Here is a 27,270-nt window from a genome sequence, read left to right as displayed (position 1 = left end):
CGAGCCTGAAGAGAACTTTAATATACTGAAGCTGTAATATTAGCCCAGCAGTTTCTTAGAACTCCAACTGTGCCAGTCTTGCCTCCCACACATGTGAGAGATCATTACTTTGGAAAAAAAGATATCTCATTGTTTCTGGAATACTTTGAGAGAAATATAGGAGAACATTTTTTTTCTGTTCTTCTTTCATACAATTAGGAGGAAGAAGAACTGTTAACTGTTTAATTCCACTTACAACTGGCTCAAATTACCTAGATAAACAAGCTTGTACTGATTCCAAGGTAATTCCTTGGCATTTCCCAGGTAGAAACATGGAGATCTTTACCTTGAGTGAATCATATACTGCCAATGGGTAATTGTATAGTCAGCACTGTGGGTTGGTGGGCGGGGGGGGGGGGGGGGGCGGTGGTCTGTTTGTTACCCGGTGAAGAAAAAGAAAAGTGATTGCAAAGAGGTGCGAATGAAGATCTGGACGATCACCTGGAAAGAAGGAGATTTAAGGACAGTTGATAAACTATGATAAAAATCAAAGAGGATCTAAAACAACTGACAGATACAGATGAAGGCACAGAATACTTTACAGCAACATCTCCTGGTCCAAAGCTTTTCAAGTTCATCTTCTAAGCCATTTGCAGTTTATCTCTAAAAGTCAACCATCTCACAGTTGCTTGGATAGAACTACTCAGGGGGTGCTGATCCAGATGGAAGAAGGACACTTTAGGAATGCACAAGAAGAGACGATGTTTCTATGCAACATGATAGGCTTGAATTCCCAACATTTGAATAATTTTTATCATACACAAGATTGGAATTTCTGAATTACAGTTTTCTAAAGTTATGCCACAGCATTATACTCTGGAAAGAAGTGAGTGAAGTGGAGTCCTTATGGATCTTTCATCCAAAGCTCTATGGCTTGTCCTTGGAATGGATTATCAGTTCTTATTTGAAATCCCCTGCATCTTCTTTCTCTCAGGATTTCTCCTTTTATCCCTAATGTAATGCAAAGTCTATGGATTTGTGTTAAACCCATCATTAATTTATTTTTGGCTCTTCTTTGTGCATTTACAGACAGTCAGTGGCATCCAGTGAAGCTGCACCCTTGTAACTCTTTCCGTGACAGAGGTTGTTCATCTTGATCATTTTAACCTTTGCAGGCAAGTTGCTACCGCTTAAAAAAAGCTCCCTATGTGCTGAAGAAATATGATAGCCATGCTAATCATTAAGTCTTACTTCTTAGTACTAATCATTAGCTCATTCTTATTCTTCCAATTACAATGCAGCCTCTCATACATAATGATACCAGACCCAAAATAAAATACACGGAGAGCAGATAATTCTTCTTTTCTTGAAATTCTATCTCTTCCTTTTTCCATATATACCACCTTTGGAGATTTGGTATATTATTTGTGCCAAATTGAGAAACATTGGATGCAGTCAGTATAGATCTGTGCTTCCTCACTGAAATTCAGCACAGGTGGACCTCAAGAATATGTGCTTAGCTCACTGCCCTGCTCTCTCTGCACTCGTGACTGTGTGGCTAAGCACAGCTCAAACACCATTTATTAATTTGCAGATGATACTGATGCTGTTGGTAAAATCTGAGATGATAATGAAGAGAAGTACATATAAATTAGCTGGTTGAGAGGCGTCGCAATATCAACCTTGTATTCAGCATCAGCAAGGCCAAAGAACTGACAGTCAACTTCAGTGAAGGGAAGTCAGGAGAATACATACTAGATCTTAATAAGGAGCCAGTGGGGGAAAGGGTGAGCTGCTTTAAGTTCCTGGGCCTAATGCATTGATGCAGTCAAGACAGTGGCTCAAATTCATTCGGAGTTTGAGAAGATTTGTCAAGCCACTAAATCTGCAAATTTCGATGAATGTCTGGTGGAAAACATTCTGACTGGTTGCATTGTGGCTTGGTGTGGAACGTCCAGTGTACAGGATCACAAGAGATTGCAGAGGGTTGTGGACTCAGCTAGCTTCATCGTGGCTCAACTCTGCCCACCATCAAGGCCATCTTCAAGAGGTGGTACTTACAGAAGTCAGCAGCAATCTTTAAAGACCTTTGCAATCTGGGACATACTCTTCATCATATTACCATAAGGGAGGAGGTACTGGAGCCTGAAGGGCCACATTCGACAACTCAAGAACAGCTCCTTCTCCTCCAACATCAGTTTCCTTGAATATGACCTTATTATTCCTTTTTACATATTATTTACTTATTTGTAATTTAAAATTTCGTCTTTGGCACTGTGGTGCTGCAGCAAAACAACAAATTTCACATCATCTGTCTGATGATAAATCTGATTCTAACTCTAATTCTGAAATAGAAGAATAGTAGGCCACAAGGCATTATCCTTTTCTTTAATTGAATCAATGCTAATTTTTGAAATCATTTCGCATAATCTCATTTATTGTTATAGAGTCATAGACTCATACAGCATGAACACATACTCTTCAGTCCTTAGAAAAACATAGAAACATAGAAAACCTACAGCACAGTACAGGCCCTTCAGCCCACAAAGTTGTGCCGAATATGTTCCTACCTTAGAAATTACTAGGCTTACCTATAGCCCTCTATTTTTCTAAGCTCCATGTACCCATCCTAAAGTCTCTTAAAAGATCCTATTGTATCCGCCTCCACCACCGTTGCTGGCAGCCCATTCCATGCACTCAACACTCGTTCCGCAAAAAATGGAACATAAAGCAGTGGACAGGCCATTCAGCTCATATTGTTGTGGCTGATCTTGATGCCAATTTATACTAAATGTCCTCTTGTGTACCATCCAATATCCCACCATTCCCTTCATATTTGTATGTCTATCTAAAAGCCTCTTTAAGTACACCAAACTGCCTTCTTCCGCAAAATGCTGGAGGAACTCAGCAGCCCTGGTAGCATTTATGGAAAAGAGTGAACAGTCGATATTTCGGGCTGAGACCCTTCATCAGGATCGAAAAAAAAGATGAGGTCCAAGTAAGAAGGTGGGGAGGGGAGGAAGATGTACAAGGTGGTAGGTGATAGGTGAAATCAGGAGAGGGGAGGGGTGATTAAAGAGTTGGGAAGTTGATAGTTGAAAGAGATAAGTGGCTGGAGAAGGGGGAATCTGATGGGAGAGGTTAGAAGACCATGGCAGAAAGAGAAGGGGGAGGAGTACCAAGAGGAGGTGATCAGTAGGTTAGGAGATAAGGTAAGAGAGGGAAAGAGGAATGGTGAAGGGGAGGGCAATTACTGGGAAGTTTGAGGAATCAATGTTCATACCATCAGGCTGGAGGCTCCCCAGACAGAATATAAGGTGTTGTACCTGCTCATCACCTCCCTCTGATGCACCTCCCCCTTCCCTTTCTTCCATGGTCTTCGACCCTCTCCTGTCAGATTTCCTCTTCTCCAGCCCTTTACCCTTTATCAATCAACTTCCTAGCTCTTTACTTCACCCCCACCCCCTCCCAGTTTCATCTATCACCTACTACCTTGTTCTTCTTCCTTCCCTCTGCCCACCTTCTTACTCAGATTTCTCACCTTTTTTTCCAGTCCTGCGGAAGGGTCTCAGCCCAAAACGTTGACTGTACTTTTTCTATAGATGCTGCCTGGCCTGCTGAGTTCCTCTAGCACTTTGTGTGTGTTGCTTGGATTTCCAGCGTCTGCACATTTTCTCTTGTTTGTCACTCTGTCATCTTTTCATCTTATACACCTCGATCAAGACAACTCTCACTGTTCTCCACTCCAAAGAGAAAAGCACTAGCTGGCTCAACCTTTCCTCATAAGACAGGCAGCATCCTGGTGAATCAACTCTGCACTTTCTCTAAGGTTAACACATTCTTCCTATAATGAGGCAACAAGAACTGAACACAATGCAAAGTAGTATCTAACCTGAAGTTTTATACTGCGACATTAACTTGCGTCTCTTGAACTCAATTCTCCCGAATAATGAATGCTAACACACCATACACCTTCGTAACCTTCCTGTCAGCTTGTGTGGCAGCTTTGAATCAGAATCAAGTTTAGTACACTGGCATTTGTTGTGAAATTTGTTGTGTCGTGGCAGCAATAAATTCAAAGTTCAATGTAAATTTATTATCAAAGTGCATATGTCACCATTTACAACCCTGAGATTTGTTTCCTTGCTGGCATACTGAGTGAATCCAAGAACCGTAGTAGAACCAATGAAACACTATACCCAACAAAGCGGACAAACAACCAATATAATAGAAAACGAACTGAGCAAATACAAAAGATAAAAAATACTAATAAATAAATAAATGAATAAAAAATCTCAAGAACATTAGATGAAGAGTCCTTGAAAGTGAGCCCATAGGTTGTGGGAACATTTCAACGATGGGGCAGGTGAAGTTGAGTTAAGTTATTCCCTTTAGTCAAGAGCCTGATGGCTGAGGGTAGTAACTGTTTGTGAACCTGGTGGTGAGAGACCTGATGCTCCTGTACCACCTTCCTGATGCCAGCAGTGACAAGAGAGCATGACCTGTGTGATCGGAGTCCTTGATGATGAATGCTGCTTTGCTGCAGCAGCACTCCTTGTAGATGTACTCATTGGAGGGGAGGGCTGTACCCGTGGTGAACAGAGCTGTATCCATTACTCTTTGTAGGATTTTCTGTTCAAGGGCATCGGTGTTTCCATACCAGGCTGAGATGCAGCCAGTCAATTTACTCTCCATCTACAGAAGCTTGAAAAAGTATAAGATGTCATACTGACTCTTTGCGAACTTCTAAGGAAGCAAAGTGCTGCTGTGCTTTCTTTGGCATTGCACTTATATCCATTCAGGCACCCTGAATGGATAACACCAAGGAATGTGAAGTTGCTGATCCCCTCCACCTTTGATCTGCTAATGAGGACTAGCTCAGGGACCTCCAGTTTCCTCTTCCTGAGTCAGTAATCTACTCCTTGGACTTGCTGACATTAAGTGAGTGATTGTTCCTGTGACTCCGCAAATAACAAAAAGCTATATGTTACAGAAAAAAAGTACAGTTATGTATAAAAATGGATTAAATAAGTAGGTCAAAAACAGAGGCAAAAATAGTGAGGTAGTAAACATAGAAACATAGAAAATAGGTGCAGGAGTAGGCCATTCGGCCCTTCGAGCCTGCACCGCCAATCAGTATGATCATGGCTGATCATCCAACTCAGAAGCCTGTACCTGCTTTCTCTCCATACCCCTGATCCCTTTAGCCACAAGGGCCATATCTAATTTCCTCTTAAATATATCCAATGAACCGGCCTCAACTGTTTCCTGTGGCAGAGAATTCCACAGATTCATCACTCTCTGTGTGAAGAAGTTTTTCTTATCTTGGTCCTAAAAGGCTTCCCCTTTATCCTTAAACTGTGACCCTTCATTCTGGACTTCCCCAACATCGGAAACAATCTTCCTGCATCTAGCCTGTCCAATCCCTTTAGAATTTTATACGTTTCAATAAGATCCCCCCTCAATCTTCTAAATTCCAGTGAATATAAGCCTAGTTGATCCAGTATTTCTAAATATGAAAGTCCTGCCATCCCAGGAATCAATCTGGTGAACCTTCTCTGTACTCCCCTCTATGGCAAGAATGTCTTTCCTCAGATTAGGGGACCAAAACTGCACACAATACTCTAGGTGCGGTCTCACTAAGGCCTTGTACAACTGCAATAGAACCTCCCTGTTCCTATACTCAAATCCATTTGTTGTGAATGCCAACATACCATTTGCCTTTTTCACTGCCTGCTGTACCTGCATGCCCACCTTCAATGACTGGTGTACAATGACACCCACGTCTCGTTGCATCTCCCCTTTTCCTAATCGGCCACTGTTCAGATAATAATCTGTTTTCCTGTTCTTGCAACCAAAGTGAATAACCTCACAATTATCCACATTAAATTGCATCTGCCAGGAATTTGCCCATTCACCTATCCTATCCAAGTCACCCTGCATCCTCTTAGCATCCTCCTCACAGCTAACACTGCCACCCAGCTTCGTGTCATCTGCAAACTTGGAGATGCTGCATTTAATTCCCTCGTCTAAATCATTAATATATATTGTAAACAACTGGGGTCCCAGCACTGAGCCTTGTGGTACCCCACTAGTCACTGCCTGCTATTCTGAAAAGGACCCGTTTACTCTCACTCTTTGCTTTCTGTCTGCCAACCAATTCTCTATCCACATCAATACCATACCCCCAATACCATGTGCTTTAAGTTTGCACACTAATCTCCTGTGTGGGACCTTGTCAAAAGCCTTTTGAAAATCTAAATATACCACATCCACCGTCTCTCCCCATCCACTCTACAAGTTACATCTTCAAAAAATTCTATAAGATTCGTCAGACATGATTTTCCTTTCACAAATCCATGCTGACTTTGTCCGATGATTTCACCTCTTTCCAAATGTGCTGTTATCACATTGTTATGAAATCCCTTAACTGGATCACTTACCAGCAAAGATAGAGATGTCTGTTGAAGTCTGATGGTACTATTTTTAAAAGTATTTATTGATAAAGGGCACAAAAATTAGATTAATGCAAACATACAGATAATATACGTCGTCAATACTAAATCTAAAGCGCGGGTATAATAATAACCAATAAGAAATAGCTCTTTCGTTGTCTAGGGGATAATGTATTGTCTGATGGAAAGATAACAGTCACTGTTAGTTCATTCAAGCTGCACCGTTTTTGGGTTTAAGAGCGAGGCGGTTTAAACTTGCCCAGGTCTTTTATGATGCCAAACCGTTGAGTCAGGGGAGTGGGCTCCCCGTTGTTAGCTAAAAGCCGTTTTCCGTGGTTCCAGCCACCAATTCCAGCAACGGAACTGAACGCACGTGGCCTCCTTCAGATGACTTCCTGCTGTTACGTGGTTGCTTAAAGTTTCTTCTGGTGCGTCTGAGGGGCTGTTCCTACAGACCCTCTCTTATCCTGACTCGCAAGGTCGTAGATGTCAGTCAAGTTGGGGGTGTGCACTCTCTCCCTCAACCAGCCCACTTTGCCTGAGGGCGTTCACGTAGCATAGTAGCTCAATCCACAAATTGGTCCCCAAGAGACATTGGCCATGTCCCGTAGCTTTACATCGGGGAAACGAGCCAGTCTGCACGTCTCTTCTCTCATTTCCTGGGCCCCTTGACCCAACCCAACAGTGATCTTGCGATTCTAGGAGGGGGCTACGGACGTAACAACATCTTTGATAACGGACTCTAGCATTTTCCCCACCACCGATGTCAGACTAACCGGTCTATAATTCCCCGGTTTAGTCATGGTTCATTGTTCATTCTAAAATCTGATGGCAAAGGGGAAGAAACTACTTCTGAAATGTTGTGTGTGTGTCTTCAAGCTTCTTTACCTCCAACTTGATAGTAGCAGTGAGAAGAGGGCATGTCCTGGGTATGGGATTCCTTAGTGATAGATGCTGCCTATTTGAAGCCTCGCCTTTTGAAGATGGCCTCAGTGCTGGGGAGGCTAGTGCCCATGATGGGGCTGGCCGAGTTTACAATTTTTTTGCAGCTTATTTTGATACTGTGCAGTGCCCCCCATACCAGATTTAATACTAATAACTATAATAGGTTTTTAGAAAAACACAAGAACACTGTGATCTGGATTCACAAGTTTTTCAACTAAGAGTAATCATTTCTGCATTCTTCTGGTGAAAAACATTGCCATATTCTTTCTTTAGCTCCTGTTTATCCTCCCAACAATTCCTCGGTGTGTCAGCTAATGGCAACTCTACTGATTCAGTAATAACATTCATCTGGTTGATCAACATGCATGTATCAGCTATGCTATAGTTGGAAAGAAAATGTCTGACACTAATTATTTCCTTGGTGGTCCTGAGGTTGTTCAGTCAGGCATTTATTTGCTCACCAGCGATATCGTTGTAGTTCATAGTCCTGCACTGATCAACCAGATGAATCAGAGTGGCTGTATTTGGCTGAAAGCACTCAGGAGTTGATAGCAATTAAATCTCTGCTTCTGGCAGCTAATTCCCAATTTGAAGAGTCTGAATTGTCACATCATGGGTGGTTTCTTTGTGCAATGTTTGGGCACTCATGCAGTGATATTTCCTCAAGAAGAAATACTTACTAAGTTCTGGAAGCAGAATTATTCTAAGAGCATTTGGATGGTTGTGAGGACAAGAAAAGCTTCAACTTGGTTAAGTAGATGTATTATGAAGATTCTTGGATAGTCAAGGTAAAATATTAGGTAAAAGATGAAATGATTTGGAAGAGTTGTGCTGTAATGAAGATCTTGGTGGTTAATGCTCTAAGGCAGGGGTTCCCAACCGGGGGTCCAGAGATGCCCTGCTTAATGGTATAGATCCATGACATAAAAAAGGTTGGGAACCCCTGCTCTAAGGAGTTAGCCAGGGTGTGATGTTGAAAACACAAGTAAAGATAGTAAGGAACAGGGAGCCCTTTGCAGATGGAGGGTGAAGAGCTCTGTGGAGATTTGGGTCTTTGGTGTTGTAACAAGAAGCAAAATGAATAAAAAGAACATTTGGTGTGAGAGCAAAGGGAATCCAAGGCCACTAAGTGGAAGGATTTTACAAAAAAGTACACACATTCATTGTTTTCAGGGCTTTCAGTGGGGGTGGGGGACACAAGGTAAGATTTTAAGAAAAAACTGAAGTTGATGTTGGGTGGCAAAAGCATAAGATATATTGAACAAACAAGCAAAGTGATGGTAGACTAACAAGTAATGTTATTCACTATCCTATTCTCCAACATATGATAAAGTACAACTGAGCTGCAATAAATGTACAACTTCCAAAAACGCGTTTGTAGAGTGTTTCAGGATCTGCTTGTCATTGGTTCAGACGTGGCCCAAATGTGGAGTGAGAGGCACTGAAGTGGGTCGATATTTCACAAACTTTAATTGGAACAATGTTAAAGGGTAAAAAGAAAACAATAAACGCTAGGCCAAACAGGGCCATTGACTAAAACACTCAAACGGAAACGAAGCCTACACTGCGGCTGAAAAGAGCAACGGAGAATACAACGAATACCGCTAGTCTTCAGAGTTGTTGACTCGACAGTCCAGTTTCTCAGGCAAGGCAGAATGCAGATAACGAAGTGTAGCTATGTCCAAGTCTCAACACAATACTGCAACGAAATGAATGGAGTTAAGTACTATCACAATTAAATATTAATTGGCTGACACGTGCATATTTACGAGCACAATTGCCGAATCTGATGTGCTGCCAAATCCGTGGCTGTGACACTACTGAGGAATCAAGGACAGAAGTTCACAGAGCTTTCAAAATCTGCAAAGTAATGAGGAAGCATTAAAGTTGACAAGTAGCATAAACAGAGGAATTAACTATGTTATTAGTTCTAAAAATGTATTTGTATTTACAGATCTGAATTTTACAATGATATTAGTATCAGGAAAAGTTAAAATTTGTCCCGAGCCTTATAGGCTCATCAGGCCAGTGCTTATGCCGGTTTCCGTGGTGCGAAGTGACTCCCACCCCCCCCCCCCCCCCCCGCCGGATAGGATGCCAGCCTATCACAAGGTTAACCCCCAGCATTTTGCTGGTACCCATTTTCAGCTGGGTGGACTGGAGTAGTGTGTGGTTAAGTGCCTTGCTCAAGGACAGAACACGTTGCCCTCGGCTGGGGCTCAAACTCACAATCTTCAGATCGCTAGTCCAATGCCTTAACCACTTGGACCATGCACCACAGTATCAGGAAAAATCCAAGTAATAATAAGACCATTAGGAGCAGAATCAGGCTATTTGGCCCATCGAGTTTTCTCCGTTATTTCATCATGGCTGATCTATTCTTTCTCTCAGTCCCAATCTCCTGTCTTCCTCCTGTATCCCTTCATCCCCTGACAAATCAAGAATCCATCAATCTCTGACTTAAATATACTTAAAGATTTGGCCTCCACAGCTGCCTGTGGCAATGAATTCCACAGGCGCACCACTCTGGCTAAAGAAGTTCCTCCTCATCTCTGTTCTAAAAGGACACCCCTCTATTCTGAGGTTGTGTGCTCTGATCTTAGACTCTCCCACCATAGAAAACATCTAGTTTAAATAGTGAGCGAAGGTTGTTAGTTTGAAGCAGAAATCTTTGGAGCAAACTCATTGGATAGGACTATGAGAAACAATTACAGTTAAAAAATCAGTCCATGATTAACTAAAATGTTGAATTTAATCGCTGGTTAAATATGTTCCAGAGCTGCACTGCATTGGAGAAGGATGTGGGGGAAAATTATGGGATGGTTTTAATCATTTTTCACATACTTAATTATTAGACACGAATTTTTTGTTTTGAATTTCTACACAGATATTCGGCTTTCATTCCTATTTGCAAAATATGTGACTTCAAATTTACCTTGGTGCAAAAGAAAACTGAGATGTTAAAGTTAAGGTCATAATACTATGTTAGGAAAAGTAGAAGTATTTTTAATAAGCCTAATTTAAGCTTTAATGTAAAATTATGCCTTTGGCAACATCATTTTATGAGTCAAGGTCAGTTTCCAATAATGATGTCAAGTTCAACCCAACTACCACCTCCCTTCATTCATTTTCTGTCTCCAACTTGTCAAACTTAATGCCTGAACTCCTGCACTTGACAAGCAGAAATATGCCATCACAACCACCATCTTCATCTCATTCAGAAACTGAACTGTTACCAACTTTGTTGTGTTTGAACTTAGATGAGCTTCTGACCCAGATATTTGTGCCATCATTAAGGTGCTCTGTCTCCACTCATCTATTTTCTTTCTTACACCAAGTCCCATTCACTGTCTTTCTTGTACGTGCTAACTTGCAATGACTCCTGGTAAACTAGTGCCTAAGTTGTAAAAATTTAACACTGTTGAGTTATTGTTGATAATACTAGAGAGTTAAATATTTATAACTTAGGCAGTAGTTAACCAGGAGCCATTGCAATAGTAACTGTGTCTCCATCTACAAATGTACAAATGGAAATACAGAGTTTCCTTGCTATAGCTGTTTGCCTCTTGATTCAGATTCAGGCATTCATTAAAACTTACTTTTTGTACAGAACCTGATTATTGTGCAGGAAACTTACGGCTTCTAATGTTGTTTATTGTATCTTAAATTTAATCTAGCCTTCTGATTCTCTGTTTACTGATCTTTGATTTTATCCCCCCCAAAATTCACAAGCTATAAAGCGCAATTCAATGTGGGATTCCAGAATGGAAAGTTCTGGGGATATATGCAGATTGTTTAAAGTGACTGAATGGGTTGAGAAATTTATTAAAAAGCATATATGATCCTGGGTCTTATGAAGTGTTAGTTTAATCATAAGACCATAAGACATAGGAGCAGAATTAGGCCATTTGGCCCATTGAGTCTGCTCCATCATTTCATCATGGCTGATTCAGTTTTCCTCTCAGTCCCAATCTCCTGCCTTCTCTCCATATCTCTTCATGCCCTGACCGATCGGGAATCTATCAGCGTCTGTCTTAAATATACATAAAGACTTGGCCTCCACAGCTGTCTGTGGGAAAGATTTCTACAGATTCCACCTCATCAACATTGTAAAAGGATGCCACTGAATTCTGAGGCTACGTCCTCTGGTTTTAGACCATAGGAAATATTCGCTTTACATCCAGTCTATTAAGGCCTTTCACCATTTGATGGTTTTCAATGACTCCACCCCATTCTTCTGATTTCAGTGAATACAGTCCCAGAGCCACCGAACGGTTTTAATATGACAATGTGGCGACCCATTTCCTGGCACATCCGAACCGGCTCACAATTAGCCACCGCTACAACAGGGTGTTTAATCCTGGAATCATTTTTGTGAACCTCCTTTGAACCATGACCAGTTTCAGCACATCCTTTCTAAGATAAGTGGCCCTGCTCACAATACTCCAAGTAAGATCTCACCAGTGATTTATAAGGTCTCAACGTTCCATCCTTGCTTTTATATGATAGCCTCTTGAAATGAATGCTGACATTGCATTTGCTTTTCACACCACAGACTCAACCAGCAAATTGAACTTCAGGGAATCCTGCACAAGGATTTTCAAGTCCCTTTTTGCCTCAGATTCTTGTGTTTTCTCTCCATTTGGAAAATAGTCAACCCTTTCATCTCTTCTATCAAAGTGCATGATCATACACTTCCTGACACTGTATTCCATCCGCTGTTTCTTTGTCCATTCTCTTCATTCATCTGAGTCCTTCCGTAGCCTCTCTACTTCCTGAACACTGCCTGCCCCTCCACCTATCTTCATATCATCTGTGAACATTTCAACAAAGCCATCAATTCCATCATCCAAATCATTGACATATAATGTAAAAAGAATCGGTCCCAACACAGACCTCTGTGGAACACCACTAGTTGCCAACAGTCAGCCAGAAAAGGCTCCCTTTATTCCCATGCTTTGCCTCCTGCCAATCAGCCCCTGCATTTAGAAGAATGAGTGGGGACCTCATAGAAACATTTCAAATGTTGAAAGGCATGGACAGAGTGGATGTGGCAAAGTTGTTTCCCATGGTGGGAGAGTCTAGTACAAGAGAACATGACTTCAGGATTGCAGGGCACTCATTCAGAACAGAGATGCGAAAAATTTTTTTAGCCAGAGGGTGGAGAATCTATGGAATTTGTTGCCACAGGCGGCAGTGGAGACCAAGTCATTGGGTGTATTTAAGGCAGAGATTGATAGGTATCTGAGTAGTCAGAGTATCAAAGGTTATGGTGAGAAGGCGGGGGAATGGGACTGAAGGGGAGATTGGATCAGCTCATGATGAAATGGCGGAGCAGACTCGATGGGCCGAATGGCCAACTTCTGCTCTTTTGTCTTATGGTCTTATCCATGTGAGAATCTTTCCTGTAATACCATGAGCTCATAGCTTGTTAAGCAGCCACATGAGTGGCACCTTGTCAAAGGCCTTTTGAAAATCCAAGTACCTAACACCAACCAATTCTCCTTTGTCTATCCTGCTTGTTATTTCTTCAAAGAATTCCAACAGGCAAGATTTTCTCTTGAGGAAACCATGCTGACTTCGACCTATTTATAATGTGCTTCCAAGTTCTTTGAGACCTCATCCTTAATAATCAACTCCAACATCATCCCAACCATGGATGTCAGGCTAACTGGCCTATAGTTTCCTTTCTTCTGCCTGTCTCCCTTCTTGAAGAGTGGAGTGACATTTGCAATGTTCTAGCGTTCAGGAACCAATCCAAAACCTAGTGATTCTTGAAAGGTCATCACTAATGCCCCAAAATCTCTTCAGCTACCTCTTTCAGAACTCTCTGGTGTACACCATCTGGTCCAGGTGACTTACTCACCTTCAGACTTTCAGTTTCCCAAGAGCTTCTCCCTAATAATGGTAACTTCACACACTTCATGCCTCCTGACACCTGGAACTTCCACCACACTGCTAGTGTCTTCCACAGTGAAGACCGATGCAAAGTACTTATTCAATTAATCCACATTTTGTTGTCCCCCATTACAACCTTTCTAGCATTCATAGGTGGTAATGTGCCTATATTGTGGTATAGGTGGTATAGTTCTGAGTTCCCATCTGTAAAAAAACATATAAAGGCTTTGGGGGGGTGGGGGGTGATACTGAAGTGTTCCAAAAGTCAGGGATTTCACCTATGTGGATAGACAGAGCAGAAAATTTTGGAAGGGTAGCTTTTTGTAGTTTTTAATATCGGAAAACATATAGGCAAAATGCACAGAGAGAATTGGTTCTCATTTGCGGGGGGGGGGGGTCAAAAAACTAAGAGACATGGAATAAAGGTGACCTTCAAAAGTCCAAAAAAGAGTAGTTTATTTTTACTTTATCAGAACTGGTCATCAGTACAGATTTGAACAGCCCAGCTCCTCTGTTGATGTGAACCTCCCGCTATTCAGGACATTTACAGAGTCAGGTGCATAAAAAGGGCCCAAAGGATGATTGGGACCCGAGTCACCCCAACCACAAACTGTTCCAGCTGCTACCATCCAGGAAATAGTACAGCAGCATAAAAGCCAGGACCAACAAGCTCTCAGACAGCTTTTTTCACCAGCCCATCAGACTGATTAACTCACATTGACACAATTGGTATTCATATGCTATATTGACTGTCCTATTTATTTATAATTATATACATGCTATTTATTATAAATTATTATATATTGCATATTGCAAGTTTTGACAGAGACGTAACATACAGATTTTTACTCTTCATGTATGTGAAGGATGTAAGAAATAAAATCAATTCAATTCAACATCAGAAGGGAGTCAGATAAGTATCTGGAAAAGATAGAGCAGGGAGATGGGGAAAGGCTGAGTGAGACAAGCTGGACTGCTGTTACATGGAGCTGGTATGGACCTAATTGGTAGAATGGCCTTCCAATTTCTGTCCCTGCCTGTAATATATTTACTTCAATTGCATCCATGTCTTTCATCTGTAAATACTGAACACTAACCTACAGAGTTTCCTTGCTACAGTTGTTTGCCTCTTGATTTCTGTTCAGGCATTCATTAAAACTTGCCTTTTGTACAGAATATTGCAATATTTTACAATGTGGAGTTGCTTGCACCACTTAGTGCTGTTTATTGTATTTTTAAAGCAGGTGTGTTTGTAATATATACTCAGTGGCCACTTTATTAAGTTCCTTCTGTACCTAATAAAGTGGCCACTGAGTGTATGTCCATGGTCTTGTGCTGCTGTAGCCCATCCACATCGTTTCGACCTGTTCTGTGTTCAGAAGTGTTCTGTGCACCACAGTTGCACTGTGTGTTTTGTGAGTTATTGCTGCCTTCCTGTCAAGCTGAACCAGTCGGGCCATTCTCCTCTGATCTCTTACTTCCGCCTAGAGCTCTGATGCTCACTGGATTTTTTTTTGTTTTTTTCTCACCATTCTCTGTAAACTCTAGAGACTCATAAACATAAGAAATTTTGCAGATACTGGAAATACAAAGCAACACGCAAAATGCTGGAGGAATTCAGGCAGCATCTATGGAAAAGAGTACGATCGACGTTTTGAGCTCTGGACGCAGTAGACAACCCCATCAGATTTGCAGGTGGAGTGTTGCCTCACCTGGAAGGTCTGTTTGGGTCCCTGAATGGAGGTGAGGGAGGAGGTGAATGGGCAGGTGTAGTATGTTTGCTGCTTGCAGGGATGTGCCAGGAGGGAGATTAGTGGGGAGGGACGAATGGAGAAGGAAGCACTGGAGGGAGCAATCCCTGTGGAAAGCAGAGAGAAGGGGAGTTAAAGATATGTTTGGTGCAAGGATCCCTCTGGAGATGATGGAAGTTGTGGAGAATGATGTGTTGGGTGCAGAGGGCTCATGGGGTGTTAGTTAAGACAAGAGGAGCTCAGTCACAGTTAAGCTGGCAGGAAAATGGGGTGAACGTGGATGCTCAGGAAATGGAGGAGATGCAGGTGAGAGGATCATCAATGCTGGAGGCAAGGAAACCCTATTCTTTGAAGGATGACATTGCTGATGTCCTGGAAAGAAAGGCCACATCCTTGGAACTGATGCAGCAGACAAAAGAACTGAGGAAAGGGAATAGCATTGTTACAGGAGATAGGGTGGGAAGAGGTATAGTCAAGATAACCATGGGAATCGGCAGGTTTATATAGGATGTCAGTCAACAGTTTGCCTCCAGAGAGAGATCAAGGAAGAGGAGGGAGGTGTCAGAAGTAAACCAAATGGATTTAAGGGCAGGGTGGAACTCCAGAGGCTGCAGTACATGGAAATCCCAGGAGATGAGCAGTTTCTAAAATACTAAAACCACCCCATGCCACCAACAATCACTCCACAGTCAAAGTCATTTAGATCACATACCTTCCTCATTCTGATGTCTGGTCTGACCAACAACTTAACCTCTTGACCATGCTTGTATGCTTTTATGCATTGAGTTGCTGCCACATGATTAGCTGATCAGATGTTTGCATTAATGAGCAGATGTACAGGTGTACCTAATAAAGTGGGCACTGAGTGTATCTCCTTGGATATTGCAATTTTACCTTGTGTTACTGTATTAAACAAATAAGTACAGAAGCACTTGGCTGCATAGTGTTTTTTTTTTACCTCTTCCGCTACTATGTGAGGAAGTTCATACTTTCCAACATCCGACAAATTATTATTCTGATAATGCTGTGCTATGAGAACAAAGGATTGCCGAAGCTTATTGTGCAGTTCAGCAGCTAAACCAGTAGGGGTCCTTCCACAGTTGTAGTACAGCAATAAATCATATTGCTTCAATGCAGCGATTTAGTTTTGTTTAGTAATAAATAAAATTAAATTAAACTATATTCAAACTTAATTTGTATTTATTTAGCAGATTTCCAGTTATGGAAATCACTTTGCAGGTAAGTTACTTACCAAGAAGCAGCACAAAGTATATTACTCTTTCAACTTGTATTTTTTATAATCTGTTACAGTATATGTTTAAAAGATGTGTTTATAGTATTCTGTTTCTATGTTGCACTGTATCTACCTGAGTTTATTGATTTCACTATAACATTCATATAACCACAGGCTGCATGATGGTAAATAGTCACTGGATAAAATGCTATTTCAGTGATGTAAGTTTTATTCATTTACAACATTAACAAAGACAGATCTGCTGAATAGGCCCTTTTTTAAAAAAAATTGTTAAGAAAGAGATAACTATTTGAATTGTGTTTGTAATGAAACCAGATTCATAATATATTACATTCAACCTTTCAACTCTGAATAATGAAATAATAACTTCACAATTTTACTATTGAACAGATCCTATTTTGACATAGAATTATGAAATAATAACTTTGTTTGCAACTTTGTGTTTTTTAACTGCTGTAATTTGCACAATTCTATGGTGTGACCTGATTCTTTCTCAAGCTATTTTTAAGGATTCTTACAAAGCATGATGAGTAGTAATTAATTCTAATCAGAACATCATTTGGAACCTTTCCAGTGTGCACAGTGTGAATATCAGTTCAAATTAACTGTGCCTGCAAACATTTGTAAGAAATTTGAGCAGAAACAAGTTATGCTTTCTGTTGATGCATACATATACCAAGTTAACTCTGTTTCTGGATTCCAGGAATGAGTATGAGTTATGCACATTCTTAAGTTTTTAACACAATTCTGCAAAAATCTTGATGTCGGAGAACTTAAGATGTAGAATAGATCAACAAGTTAAAGGGGAAACAATCAGCAAAGTTAAAAAAATGAAGATTTATAAATTTGTATCCTTAATCTGGTCTAATCTGGTTCCTCTGCACCACTTCTTTAGTCAAGAAAGCACGGCAGTGTCTGCTCTTCCTGAGGAAATTGAAGTGAGGGATGATTTTGCCCCCCCACCTCCCCATTCTGACCAGTTTTTACAGGAGCACCATTGTGAGTGTCCTGACCAGCTGTATCAGTCTCTAATATGGGAATTGCATCTGACCGCAGAACTCTACAAAAAAGTTGTGAGGACTACTGAAAGGATCATCAGAGTCTCTTTCACTCATCCGAGACATTTATCAGGAGTGCTGTGTACACAGAGCACTCCCATCTATCCCGCAGTCTCTTTGACCCCCTACCATAGTGCAGGAGGTACCCATACATTAGGACAAGGGCTGTTAGGATGGGAGACACCTACTTCCCCCAGGCTGTGAGACCACTGAACTCCTGTCTCATCACTTATGAAATGCCAGTGACATTACACTGGCTAATTTTTAACTTGTGTTGTATAAACACATTAAGCTAAATGTCACTCTTCTGGAATCTATTTTATTATTTTTGGTAATATTACTTTATGTGTTGTGCATGATTTATGTATTGTGTTGTGCACCTGGGTCCAGAGGAATGGTATTTTGTTTGGCAGTATGCGAGTATTCAGTTGAATGACAATAAACTTGAACTTAACCACAGTGCTGGTAATTGGTTATTGTCAGATTTTGAGATATTTAGACAAAAACACAACAGTACAGCATTTGGTTATATAACATAATAACAAATTTGGGATTAATTTGGAGAGATAATGTTTACACCAGAATCAGAATCAGGTTTATTATCACCGGCGTGTGTCATGAAATTTGTTACTTAGCAGCAACAGTTCAATGCAATGCCTAAAGAAGAAAAAAAATAAGTAAATCAATTACAGTATATGTATATTGAACAGATTACAAATCGTGCAAAAGCAGAAATAATACATATTTTTAAAAAGTGATGTCTTCAGGCTTCTGTATCTCCTACCTGATGGTAACAGTGAGAAAGGGGCATGCCCTGGGTGCTGGAAGTCCTTAATAATGGACACTGCCTTTCTGAGACACTGCTCCCTAAAGGTGTCCTGGATACTTTGTAGGCTAGTACCCAAGGTGGAGCTGACTAGATTTACAACCTTTTGCAGCTTCTTTTAGTCCTGTGCAGTACCCCCTCCATACCAGACAGTGATGCAGCCTGTCAGAATGCTCTCCGTGGTACATCTATAGAAGATTTTGAGTGTATTTGTTGACATACCAAATCTCTTCAAACACCTAATGAAGTATAGTAGCTGTCTTGCCTTCTTTATAGCTACATTGATATGTTGGGACCAGGTTAAGTCCTCAGAGATCTTGACACCCAGGAACTTGAAACTGCTCATTCTCTCTGCTTCTGATCCATCTTTGAGGATTGGTATGTGTTCCTTCATCTTGCCCTTCCTGAAGTCCACAATCAGCTCTTTCGTCTTACTGACATTGAGTGCCAGGTTGTTACTGTGACACTACTCCACTAGTTGGCATATCTCCCTTCTGTACGTCCTCTCGTCACCATCTGAGATTCTACCAACAATGGTTGTACCATCAGCAAATTTATAGATGGTATTGGAGCTATGCCTAGCCACACAGTCATGAGTATAGAGAGAGTAGAGCAGTGGGCTAAGAACACATCCCTGAGGTGTACCAGTGTTGATCATCAGTGAGGAGGAGATGTTATCACCAATCACACAGATTGTGATCTTTTGGTTAGGAAGTTGAAGATCCAATTGCAGAGGGAGGTACAGAGGCCCAGGTTCTATAACTTCTCAATCAGGATTATGGAATGATGGTATTAAATGCTGAGCTATAGTCAATGAACAGCATTCTGACACAGGTGTTTATGTTGTCCAGGTGGTCTAAAGCTGTGTGAAGAGCCATTGAGATTACATCTACCATTGACTTATTGTGGCAATAGGTGAATTGTAATGGGTCCAGATCCTTGCTGAGGCAGGAGTTCAGTCTAGTCATAACCAACCTCTCAAAGCATTTCATCACTGTCGATGTGAGTGTTACCAGGTGATAGTCATTAAGACAGCCTACATTATTCTTCTTAGGCACTGGTATAATATAATTGCTGCCTTTTTGAATCAAGTGGGAACTTATGCCCATAGCAGTGAGAAGTTGAAATTGTCCGTGAATACTATCACCAGTTGGTTGGCACAGGTTTTCTGAGCCTTACCAGGTACTCCATTAGGACCTTCTGCCTTGTGAGGGTTCACCCTCTTTAAAGGCAGCCTAACATCAGCCTCTGAGACAGAGATCACAGAGTCATCAGGTACAGCAGGGATCTTCACAGCTGTAGTTATATTCTCCATTTCAAAGCCGGCATAGAATGTGTTGAATTCATTTGGTGGTGAAACATCGCTGCCATTCATGCTATTGGGTTTTGCTTTGTAGGAAGTAATGTCTTTCAAATCGTGCCAGAATTGTCGTACATCCAATGTCGCCTCTAACCTTGTTCAAAATTGACTCTTAACCCTTGAAATAGCACCCCGCAAATCATACCTAGTTTTCTGGCACAGGCCTGGGTTGCCAGACTTGAATGCCAGAGATCTATCCTTCAGCAGGCCACATACTCCCGGTTCATCCATTGCTATTGGTTTGGGAGTGTACAGTAAGTCTTTGTGGGCACACACTCATCCACACAGGTTTTAATGAAGTTGGTAACAACTGCAGCATACTCATCCAGGTTTGAAGGTGAATCCCTGAACACAGTCCAGTCCACCGATTCAAAGCAGTCCTGTAGGTGCTCCTGTACTTCCCTTGTCCAAACCTTCTTGGTCCTCACTGCTGGTGCTGCAGTCTTCAGTCTCTGCCTATACTCAGGGAGTAGAAGTACAGCCAGGTGATCAGACTTCCCAAAGTGAGAGTGTGGAATAGCACGGTAGGCATTCTTGATGTTGGTGTAACAATGGTCCGGTGTGTTTTTTCCACTGGTATTGCAAGTGATTTGTTGATGGTAATTGCTTAGTGATTTTTTTCAGGTTGGCCTGGTTAAAATCCCCCAAAACAATGCTGAAGGCATTAGGGTGTGCTGTGTTGTGCATGTTATAAAAAAAACGTAGAAAACCTACAGCTCAAACAGACCCTTCGGCCCACAATGCTGTGTTGAACATGTATTTACTTTAGAAATTACTTAGGGTTACCCACAGCCCTTTATTTTTCTAAGCTCCATGTACCTATCCAGGAGCCTCTTAAAATACCCTATTGTATCCGCTTCTGCCACTATCGCTGGCAACCCATTCCACACACTCACAACTCTCTGCATAAAAAACTTACCCCTGACATCCCCTCTGTACCTACTTCCAAGCACCTTAAAACAGTGCCCTCTCAGCCCTAGGGAAAGCCTCTTACTATCCTAATGATCAATGCCTCTCATCATCTTATACACCTCTATCAGGTCACCTCTCATCCTCTATCACTCCAAACAAAAAAGCCAAGTTCACTCAACCTATTCTCATAAGGGATGGTCCCCAATCCAAGCAACATCCTTGTAAATCATCTTTTCTATGGTTTCCACATCCTTCCTTTAGTGAGGTGGCCAGAACTGAGTACAGTAATCCAAGTGGGGTCTGACCAGCATCCTGTATAGCTGCATCAGTACCTCTCGGCTCTTAAACTCAGCCCCACAATTGATGAAGGCCAATGCACTGCATGCCTTCTTAACCACGGAGTCAACCTGCGCAGCAGCTTTGAGTGTGCAATCGCCAAGGTCCTTTTCCATAGTGAATTCTGAGGCAAAGTATTTATTATGTACCTCCGTTATCTCCTCCAGTTCCATACACACTTTTCCACTGCCACACTTGATTGATCCTATTCTGTCACGCCTCATCCTCTTGCTCGTCACATACCTGTAGAAGGCCTTAGGGTTTTCCTTCATCCTGCTCACCAAGGCCTTCTCATGGCCCCTGGCTCTCCTAATTTCATTCTTAAGCTCCTTCCTGCTAGCCTTATAATTTTCTAGATCTCTATCATTACCTAGTTTTTTGAACCTTTCGTAAGCTTTTCTTTTCTCCTTGACTAGATTTTCAACAGCCTTTGTACACCACGATTGCTTTTCCCTACCATCCTTTCCCTGTCTCATTGGAACGTACCTATGCAGAACTCCACGCAAATATCCCCTGAACATTTGCCACATTTCTGCCATACATTTCCCTGAGAACATCTGTTTCCAATTTATGCTTCCCGCTCTATAAAGCTGTCTTCTTTTAATACTCTTCTCGCCAGTCTAACTCACTGATGTCCACGCGCCTGCACAGTCATTCCTCGATCCCATTGCTCAGATTATCAGAAGCCTGATTTACATTAGTCTGAGGTGGAATGTATACTACTACCAAAGTGATCCTGGAAATCTCCTGTGGTAGGTAAAAAGGACGGGACTTAACTGCTAGATATTCAGCACTTGGCAAGTTTATTTTGTTTTTCACAATAAATGGCAATCATACGGGGATTTGAATGTAGAAATCCACAAGAAAGGATAAAGGCAGTGGGCATCATTTAAGGTAATTGGGTGCACAGTAAAGCTGGTGTTTATTCTTTTAAATGGCAGCGTTTGGACTTCCACACGTGTTTTCAAATGCAGAAGTTTTTGTCGATCCTGTCAAATGACAGATGGCATCACATCTGTTGCAGGAGCTGAGCTCCACTTTGTTTGGTACCTTAGCATTTACACTGGGGAAATCACCTCTCGGATCCTGAAAATAGTTCATTCTGCTGCAGTGTCCAAGTCGTCGTTCAGTTTAATTATTTTGTCATTACTCTTCATTCAAATATTGTTTATCAATATTTACTTTTCAAAATGTTGTAATTTAAAAAAAAATTCTGTCTTTGAATTACTTACCTTAATTTGACTATTTAATATACATATATATACTTACTGTAATTCAGTTTTCTTTATATTTATCATGCATTATATTGTACTGCTGCCACAAAGTTAACAAATTTCACGACATATGCCGGTGATATTAAACTGATTCTGATTTTAACCCTTTGAAATGTGTGTTCAATTGTGAATAGTTTTTAAATGTTAGGAACATTTACAAGAATGTTAAACACCTACATAGTCCTTCTAGCTGATAAAGTTGGGTGCTGGGCCTGACTGGTTGTCAGAATGTTCATGCATTAAACAGCCAGAGTTTTCACCGCGCACTTTCAAACGCCTTGCCACTGTTCAAGTCACACTGGAAAAGTCTGAAATATTTCAAACCATAAAGATCATCTTTCCACATCAGCTTTAGATAGTGTTGGTAGACCATAGGTAGAAAGTCAAAACAATGGAAGTGATCCAATGACATTCATCCTAATAAATGTTCACTTAATGTTTCTAGTGAATAAAATCCCAACTAAATTGCTATTCATAGAACATAACATAGGACAGTACAGTACCCTTTGGCCAACAGTGTTTTGTTGAGCCAATTAAATTAGTAATCAAATGGACCATTGAACTAATGTCTTCTGCCTACACAATGTCCGTATCCTTCCATTTTCCTCACATTCATGTGCCTAACTATGCATCTCTTAAGAAGTCCCAAATGTACCTGTTTTTGCCACCAGCCCAGACAGTGTATTATAGGTGCTCATCACTCTCTGCGTTAAAAAAAATTGCCTTTGAACTTGCTGCCTCTCGCCTTAAAGATAATTCATGGAAGGAAGAACAGGAGCTGTAGTCCCCACACCACCAGGTTCAGGAACAGTAATTACCTCTTAACCATCAGGCTCCTGAACCGATTCCAGAAGCTATGGACTCATTTTCAAGGACTCTATAGCTCATGTATTCAATATTTATTGTTTATTTATTATTGTTTTTTTCTTTTTTGTATTTACACATTGGTATCTACTGTGAATGCCAGCAAGTATATGAAACTCAGCCATGTATGTACAATAATAAATTTACTCTGAATTTAAACCTCTATCAGATCTCTCAGCCCCCACGACTCCAGAGAAAACAACCTAAGTTTGTCCCAACTTCTTGTTATAGGTCACGCCCTCAAATCTAAGCAATCCCGGTAAACCTGTTCTGCATTCTCTGCAAAGCCTCAACATCCTTCCAGTAAAGGGGCAAACTGAACTGTATGCAATACTCCAGATGCAGCTGACTCGAGTTTTATAAAGCTGCAACATAAACTCCTGGCTGTTGAACTCAATGCCTTGACTAATATTCAAGCCACATCAGAATTGGCTTTATTATGTGTAGTAATACTGTTTTGACAGCATATGATAAGATATGCTAAGGAAACATTGTGGAATCAATTTTACTAAATCCTGTGGAACGTAAAATGTAGAATGGTTCTTGTCACCTGTTGCATGATCCTCAAAATATCCTTGTAAATTTCTTCCCGCTGCAAAAACACTGCATATTTTAATTGAGAATTTCATCTTGATTTTAGTACTTGTTGAAAGGTGTGTGGAATATCTGCTGTGGCCTATTGTTTATTCATGGTTTAAATCTGCTGAAATGCATTAAAATGCTTCCCACTCAATTAAAAAAATCCTGCCACCCATGGATTAAGACTTTGATGTCACCAATCCTTCTTCAAAGGCTCTTTTCATTGCTATTAATCACAGTTTAGCCTCTGAAGATGTAGCCAGCAAAAACATTTGGACATCTTGTGCTAAACTTAGTAACACTTTGACATATCCTGAATGTGCTACACATGGTTATTTACCATTTAACACATTTCCCTCTTCCAGGTAACTTAGCGCAGTCAAGAGCAAGAATAAGTGCAGCATCTAAATCATTACCTCCACAACTACATGCAAGCCGGAACAAGGTTTGTTTGTTTTATAAATGACTCTTTAAAATAGGGAATTATTTTTAATTAGGTTTCCGAAATGAACAATGTACTACTTGTTCTTGTTTAATAAACCCATTTTGGTAATGGTGCTTCCTTTTCAATTATTGTACAAATTGTTTTTGTTTCATGTATGAATTGAGAAACAGTAAAATGGTTTTATGAGTTTATTAACAGAGACATTGATGAAATTGATTTCATCCCGCTTTTCAGTTGTGTGCAAAGATGCAATTAATTTAAACTTTAACCAGCAGTTGATCCAACTGGAATGAAAATGTTTACTATTATAGTAAAGTTTATAATTGATTAATTTTAATTTGTTATCTTGCATTTTGCTTTTACATTTATATCAAAGGTTTAGTTTTTATGCTCTTCATTTGCATCTTATGGTGTGAGTCACCAGGACTTGTACTTACCCCTCTAGCTACTCTATCTTCAAAGGATACAACTGAAGTTAAGCCAATCAATGAACACAGGCAGCACAAAGCCAATATGTACGTACACTAAGACAGCAAACATTTACTGTAGCCTTCACATCAGGCTGGTGCCATTTAGAGTGATGTTTAAAATAAATTAGCTCATAGAAATATTTCTACACATCATAATACTACTAAGATTTCAAGAAAAAGAATAATACAAGCTGTGAGAAATAAGTGTGATTCAGAATAAAAAAAACTCCTTGGTGATTGCATTCACACTATGATGTGAGAGACTAAATAATGAACCTCACTCCAGTTCTAATCAGAAACTCTGATATTTCTTTGGTCGTGATGAGTTCCGGTGCTTTGATGTTATGGCTCAATGCAGATAGTTAGAGGGATATAGTGTTTTTATTTATAGTTTATTCCAACTTGTTTCTCAGTGGAAATTATAAGTGATACAAGAAAATAAATGAAAAGTGGGTTTGAAACAACTTGGCGTTATGTAGAAATGGCCAACTTTCAGCATTTACCTCTTTTAAGCTTACAACATTAATACTCTCTTGCTTTATTTCTTGAATGAAATCCATTTTCTTGAGTTATTGATGGTCATCTTTTATTTTATTTATTCTTTGCATACAGTCTCCTAAGTACTTACTGAAGGTAAGAATGGCAACAAGGTGACTTTTATTATACAATATTTTAAACACTGCAAGAAGTACAGTAGTAATTTACAAAATCTGTCTTTCTATAGTCCTGTTACTAATCATATAGAACATGAGAAAGCATTATTATTCTTAGGATAGTATTGAGTTTAGAATCTTTAGTTGCATTACTAATTTTCCCAGATAGTTTTTACCAAAACTCCTTAACAAATAGACCCAGATCATTTATTAAAATATATATACACTTTCAGGAAGTAAGTTGAATGTACATTGAGTCAGATGTGTGCCCTGACCACATTTGGTATAGATCTATAAAACTATACCTGCAATTGAGGGATGTAACAGCCCCTTTGTAAATGCAGATAGGACACCTAAATTGGAATGAAATAGATGGTCTCTGCTCCAATATTTGTTTCCCCAACATCAAGGCAAACTGCATTCATGCAATCCAATCCTAAAGATTATCTTCCAAGGAACAACAGGTTAACTGAATGTGGAACCATGAGTGCTACTGCTGACCAAGCATCAGTGTCAGACTGGAGTACGTGTATACACAGGTGCAATGAAAAACGTACTTGCAGCAGCTTCACAGGCACATAGAAAAATTTCAGCACCATTCATAAATTAAACAAATAAAGGACCCTAAGCTTTATTTCTCTGTCTCATCAGAATTACCACCATACCAAAATCCTCTGATGCTAAATGTGCCAATGATTCCACCCTGTCAGAACTATTAATTACAATTTCTAGGACTTAATTCCTTTCATCTGTCTCTTATTTATGGTCTCCCAAGTCCCAATTCCATTGAATATCATTAATGATGTGAGACTCAAACAATGAAAATGTTCTCTCAATATTGTCCAATTTTACTGAGGCCTACTGATATTTTGCCATTCAACTCCCCTTTCTGCCAAATGGCCCTGTCACCATGACAATAACGCCCTGGAATTTGGATTTTGCTTTAAATTTTTGTTACAAGTGAAAATTAAGTTGAGCATCTAAATGATCAATATATTTATAATCAAAAGACAGAGAAGTAAGTGGAGAAATAACCTATAAACTTCCAGAAGGTAAACTCAAATCTGAATCCTTTTTCACTACGGATTGGTATCCTTTGAGAGTATAAATTTTGAAGCATCAACACATCTATTTCCAGTATTCCAGTTCCAATTCAGTATTTCAACTATCTTGTCAATTTTGAGTACATCTTGTATGAAAATACAATTTTACTTGCTGATTTATAGAACTTGATAAATTACTGTAATTCTACCATTATGACATTTTCTGTGTAATTGGTTATGGATTATTGCAGAATGCAAGCTTCATTTTACCTGAATTATTTTACCAAAAAAAGAAATTTTAATGAGACAAATGAAATTTCAGTCCTTTTTCTAATATATAATTTGGTCAAAGAATATTTGAGCTAGGTATTTTATAATCAATGAAATCTCAGTTAGTGTTCATCTGCTATTTGTAGAGAAAAGTTGATACTCAAAGTTAATAGCTGAAGATAAATTTATATGCATTACATATATTTATTTTATCCATTTGTCTTTAAATAACTAATTTGGGTACATTAAGTTTTACATGCTTGAAAGCTGAAAAAGGTATGATTTCTAGAATAATTTCCCCATTTTCAAAAAATATAGTAAACATTTTTAAACTTAAGGTTTATTCACTAATACATTCTTATCAACCCCATTCCTATGTATCTTTGCTGTTGCCGCCTGTCATTAATTATGCTCTGTACCTCTCCTTTTATGATGAACAGAAGATTTATTCCCAAGCTGTGTCATTAAATTTTCAAGTAATTAGGGATGATTTACTCTCTAATCACCTGTACGGGAATGGAAAGTATGGCATTATTTTGCTTCATTTGGGCCATCTTGTGGAGTTTGCTATACAGGAAGTCACAAGAAGGAGCTAAGTGTTATCACTTGCTAGTTTAGAATGTTGCTGCTACCTAATATAATATTATGAAATCCCCCAAATTTAAAAGGAAACAATTTCATGTTGTATTTATGTAGATAAGTTGTCAATAACTGTATATTTGTAATATACATAGTTTGGAAATTACTTCAGAAAAATTATTAGTTCAGAAATAGACTAAATTTCTTTCTTATGCTGAGGTGGAATGATATAACAATAAATTATGCATTAAGACTAAACACATACCTATGTTCTAAATATATTTACGTGGCAAACAAAAATGCAAGCCAGTATTTATG

General features: G+C 39.9%; 1 protein-coding gene across 7 annotated transcripts in view; it reads left to right on the top strand.

The window, feature by feature from the left end:
• Positions 1-27,270, top strand: part of myo3b (myosin IIIB) — a 481,967-nt gene that overhangs the window by 253,849 nt on the left and 200,848 nt on the right. For 5 of the 7 annotated variants that reach the window (XM_059966610.1, XM_059966605.1, XM_059966608.1 and 2 more), the window contains 2 exons: positions 23,858-23,937; positions 25,020-25,040. In XM_059966610.1, the coding sequence (XP_059822593.1) occupies positions 23,858-23,937; positions 25,020-25,040 (101 nt within the window). The remainder of the gene's footprint in view (positions 1-23,857; positions 23,938-25,019; positions 25,041-27,270) is intronic. The other 2 variants (XM_059966606.1, XM_059966609.1) reach the window with 1 other exon arrangement.

Source organism: Hypanus sabinus, chromosome 4 (assembly GCF_030144855.1).
Source record: "Hypanus sabinus isolate sHypSab1 chromosome 4, sHypSab1.hap1, whole genome shotgun sequence".
Classification (NCBI taxonomy): Eukaryota; Metazoa; Chordata; class Chondrichthyes; order Myliobatiformes; family Dasyatidae; genus Hypanus; species Hypanus sabinus.
This window is presented reverse-complemented; position numbering and strand designations above follow the sequence as displayed.